Genomic DNA, 2,969 nt, shown 5'->3' with positions numbered 1-2,969 from the left:
GAAATAGAAAAAGTATGATGTTTTATGATTAATACTATCATGTATATACCTTACATTTTATAAATATATATATAAAATTGTATTTTGTTTTTATGTTTTAAATTACCTAATTTAAAATATTAATTAATTAATTTTTTAAAAATAATTTTGGAACACACTGAAAGTTTTAAAAATATTTTCACCACAATGAAAAAGTGGCCATTATAATATTTCTTCATATGAAGAAATGTTATAAATTAAAACATATGATTTTTTAAAAACAAATTTTTAATATTTATTAAAATATTTCTTTACTTATAAGGAAACAATGACCGTCAATTGATTTTGCCACGAGAGAGTATTAAAAACATAAATGCTAAAAAACTTTGTGGGAGTTATGCGCTGTACCATTGTAATATTTCTATTTCTATTAACTATATCAGGGTATTAATGGGGATTTTAGGTAGTTCATAAATGACTTTTTCCAAATTAGGAGAACCCTATTTCAAACCTTTAAAATATTTTAAAATAGTATCACGTTCATTTTTCCTATATGTAGATAACTATCAAAATTAAATTTTATAAATTTTATAGATTTTTTCACATTGGTTTTGTTCAATAACATTTGAATTCGATATTATATCTATTATAACATAAAGTTTCATATAATTTTGTCATTTTTACAATGTCAATTGTACTAAAATGTTAACAAAAATATCTCAATGGGAGGGGAACTATATCCCTAATCACCACTTATTTGACACCCACTAAATACGGGGTATTGTGTTGCGCAATGGTAACACTAGTTGTTGACAAAACTAGTGTTAAGCTATACCTACTGCTGTAGGTGAATGGATAGGTGACATTACGTGAGCTTTTGTGATGGCAAAAAAAACATGTTCCTAGTGCAGAAGGCAACGGAAAACCACAGCACTTAAAAATTTTCCAGGATATACCAATCCAATTGGTATCAACCAACCTAACAGTTGTAAAATATATATATATACAAATACATATTATAATATATTATTATTATTTTATAAAATTAATATTTTGTTAAAACTCTATTATACATGATATTTATTCACTAGATATTTTAATACATTTTTCAGTTTGTATCATTTTTTTGTATTATATTTATTATAGATAATCATCAAAATTTACTATATAAACTGATTCAACAATACATTTTAACTTACTGAGAAATTTCAAAGCTTGGTCCAAAGCAATAAGTTCCAGGTCTAAATATTCCAGCTGCTCCATCACTAAGAGTTTCACTGTTAAATTTATCAGCTATGATTGTTATTTTGATATTAGGATAAACTCTTTGAAGTTCCAAAGCTGTGTTAATTCCTACAATGCCAGCACCAACAACAACAATTTTGTTATAGACCATTTTCAGATTTTCCTAAGTATTATTACAATTATAAAATCCTCAATAGACTTGTACAGAGATCGAACTATTGCCTAGATAGTACTCAATAACAATCTAAGAATAGGATCTGAAAATTTTTAAAGTATAAAATAATTCTTTATCATATCATCATAAAATAGTAGTTTCTAATTAAGAAAATGAAAGTTTAAATTTTTTAACTCTCAAGGGATGAAAAGAAGTTATTTAACCACATATTATTAAAGTTTTTAAATCAAACAATACTTTTCTTTACAAATGTTGTAAATATTCAACAATTACTGAGATATGAGTGTCTTATCCTTAATTGATGATTCTGTATGACAATATATATTTATGGTATTTACTATAAAAATATTTCATAGAACAGCCATAAAAATTATATGTTAAAGGATCATGGCTATAATGAGAACTTTGGTTAATGATAAATAACACAATATGTTTTCTAGATCAGTATTTTTTTCTTAAAAATGTAATCATTTTTTGTAACTATTTAAGTATAGTTTATTGAGTTGTACATTGTGGTAAATTAATCATTTGAATAATATTAGTTTCCAATTTTTATAAATAATAGACATATTGTATTATTAAATTTTTCATTTTATTTTTAAATATTTCGTTAAATTAATATTATGAGTTATATAAAATTAAATTGATTAAAATCATTGACTAAGAACTAAAGTGCAAATATGAAATTAAGGAACCTATATCTAATAAATTATTTAAAAACAAGTAAATATTTCACTTTTATATTTTAACTTTTATATTGAATATTTATTTAATTATTGTAGTTTAAATAGTTACAATACGCTATTCATTAAATTAGAAACTGTACTCGCCAGTATTTAAAGAAACAATTTATTTTCAAGTAACGCTTGAAAATTATTATTCAATGATTTTTGAATTTAAACCTTACAAAATTTACGTGTACCTTTGATATTAAATAAATATGTCTCTTTAATTTTAAAAAACACGTTTAGGTAGGTAAGAAAATAATTTTTGCCAGCATATTTAATAAATTTACAAAATACAATGATACTTACAGGGTATTTCCAACACTACTACCACTAATCATCATATAAATATTTATATGGTGATCAAGATACTTAAGGAATTACACAAATACTTTAAATATACACATAATTAGCCTGTTTGTTGTGTTGAATTATTGGGAAATAAACTGGAATTATTATTTTATAACTATTTAGAAAAAATTAATCACATTTTACTATCTATTAATTCTTAGCTATTCTAATTAGTTTAATTTATATTAGTTAGATATTTATTGATGTTTACAAGTTGAAAAAATCATACTTCTAATAAAAAAATTAAAATAGTACAAATATTTCTGATTATACCTTAAGTGTACGTTTTAATAATTAGACAATGTATAAGTTGTACTAAGTATGCCAATTATAAATTGTTAGCTTCAAAAATTAACAACGCATTTTATTAAAATCACTTTGATGCAGTGCAATTCAAATGGTAGGAGGTTTAGCTACACTATACTTGCCCCTCCTTGATTTTCATAGTGAACTACTTGAGTTTTAATGAACATTTGACGTCTACTAATAAAACA

The 2,969-nt window shown here is 23.3% G+C and overlaps 1 protein-coding gene across 3 annotated transcripts; it reads right to left on the bottom strand.

Annotated features, from left to right (window-relative positions):
• Positions 1–202: 202 nt before the first annotated feature.
• Positions 203–2,963, bottom strand: LOC126909725 (uncharacterized). Of its 3 annotated transcripts, XR_007705097.1 has the most exons (4): positions 2,749–2,955; positions 2,434–2,570; positions 1,179–1,481; positions 210–958 (listed from the first exon to the last, which is right to left on the bottom strand). XR_007705097.1 is itself a non-coding variant. In XM_050692153.1 (3 exons), the coding sequence occupies exons 2-3, from the start codon at positions 1,373–1,375 to the stop codon at positions 733–735; spliced, it is 423 nt and encodes a 140-aa protein (XP_050548110.1). In that variant the 5' UTR covers positions 1,376–1,481; positions 2,749–2,963; the 3' UTR covers positions 203–732. The 3 variants fall into 3 exon arrangements, 2 of the variants coding, with proteins under 2 accessions (XP_050548110.1, XP_050548109.1); XM_050692153.1 differs by lacking the exon at positions 2,434–2,570 and having other exon boundaries at positions 203–958; positions 2,749–2,963; XM_050692152.1 differs by lacking the exon at positions 2,749–2,955 and having other exon boundaries at positions 203–958; positions 2,434–2,738.
• Between the last annotated feature and the right edge of the window lie 6 nt (positions 2,964–2,969).

This window comes from Daktulosphaira vitifoliae, unplaced genomic scaffold (assembly GCF_025091365.1).
Source record: "Daktulosphaira vitifoliae isolate Bord-2020 unplaced genomic scaffold, ASM2509136v1 Scaffold_1029, whole genome shotgun sequence".
NCBI lineage: Eukaryota > Metazoa > Arthropoda > Insecta > Hemiptera > Phylloxeridae > Daktulosphaira > Daktulosphaira vitifoliae.
Note: the sequence above shows the minus strand (reverse complement) of the source record. Positions and strands in the feature narration are given on the sequence as shown.

Excerpts from the sequence above, each read along its gene's own strand:
- LOC126909725 (XM_050692153.1), bottom strand. The coding sequence starts at position 1,375 with ATGGTCTATAACAAAATTGTTGTTGTTGGTGCTGGCATTGTAGGAATT. Across the intron at positions 959-1,178 it reads CCAAGCTTTGAAATTTCTCA|GTTGGTTGATACCAATTGGA; the intron begins GTAAGTTAAAAT and ends TACAACTGTTAG.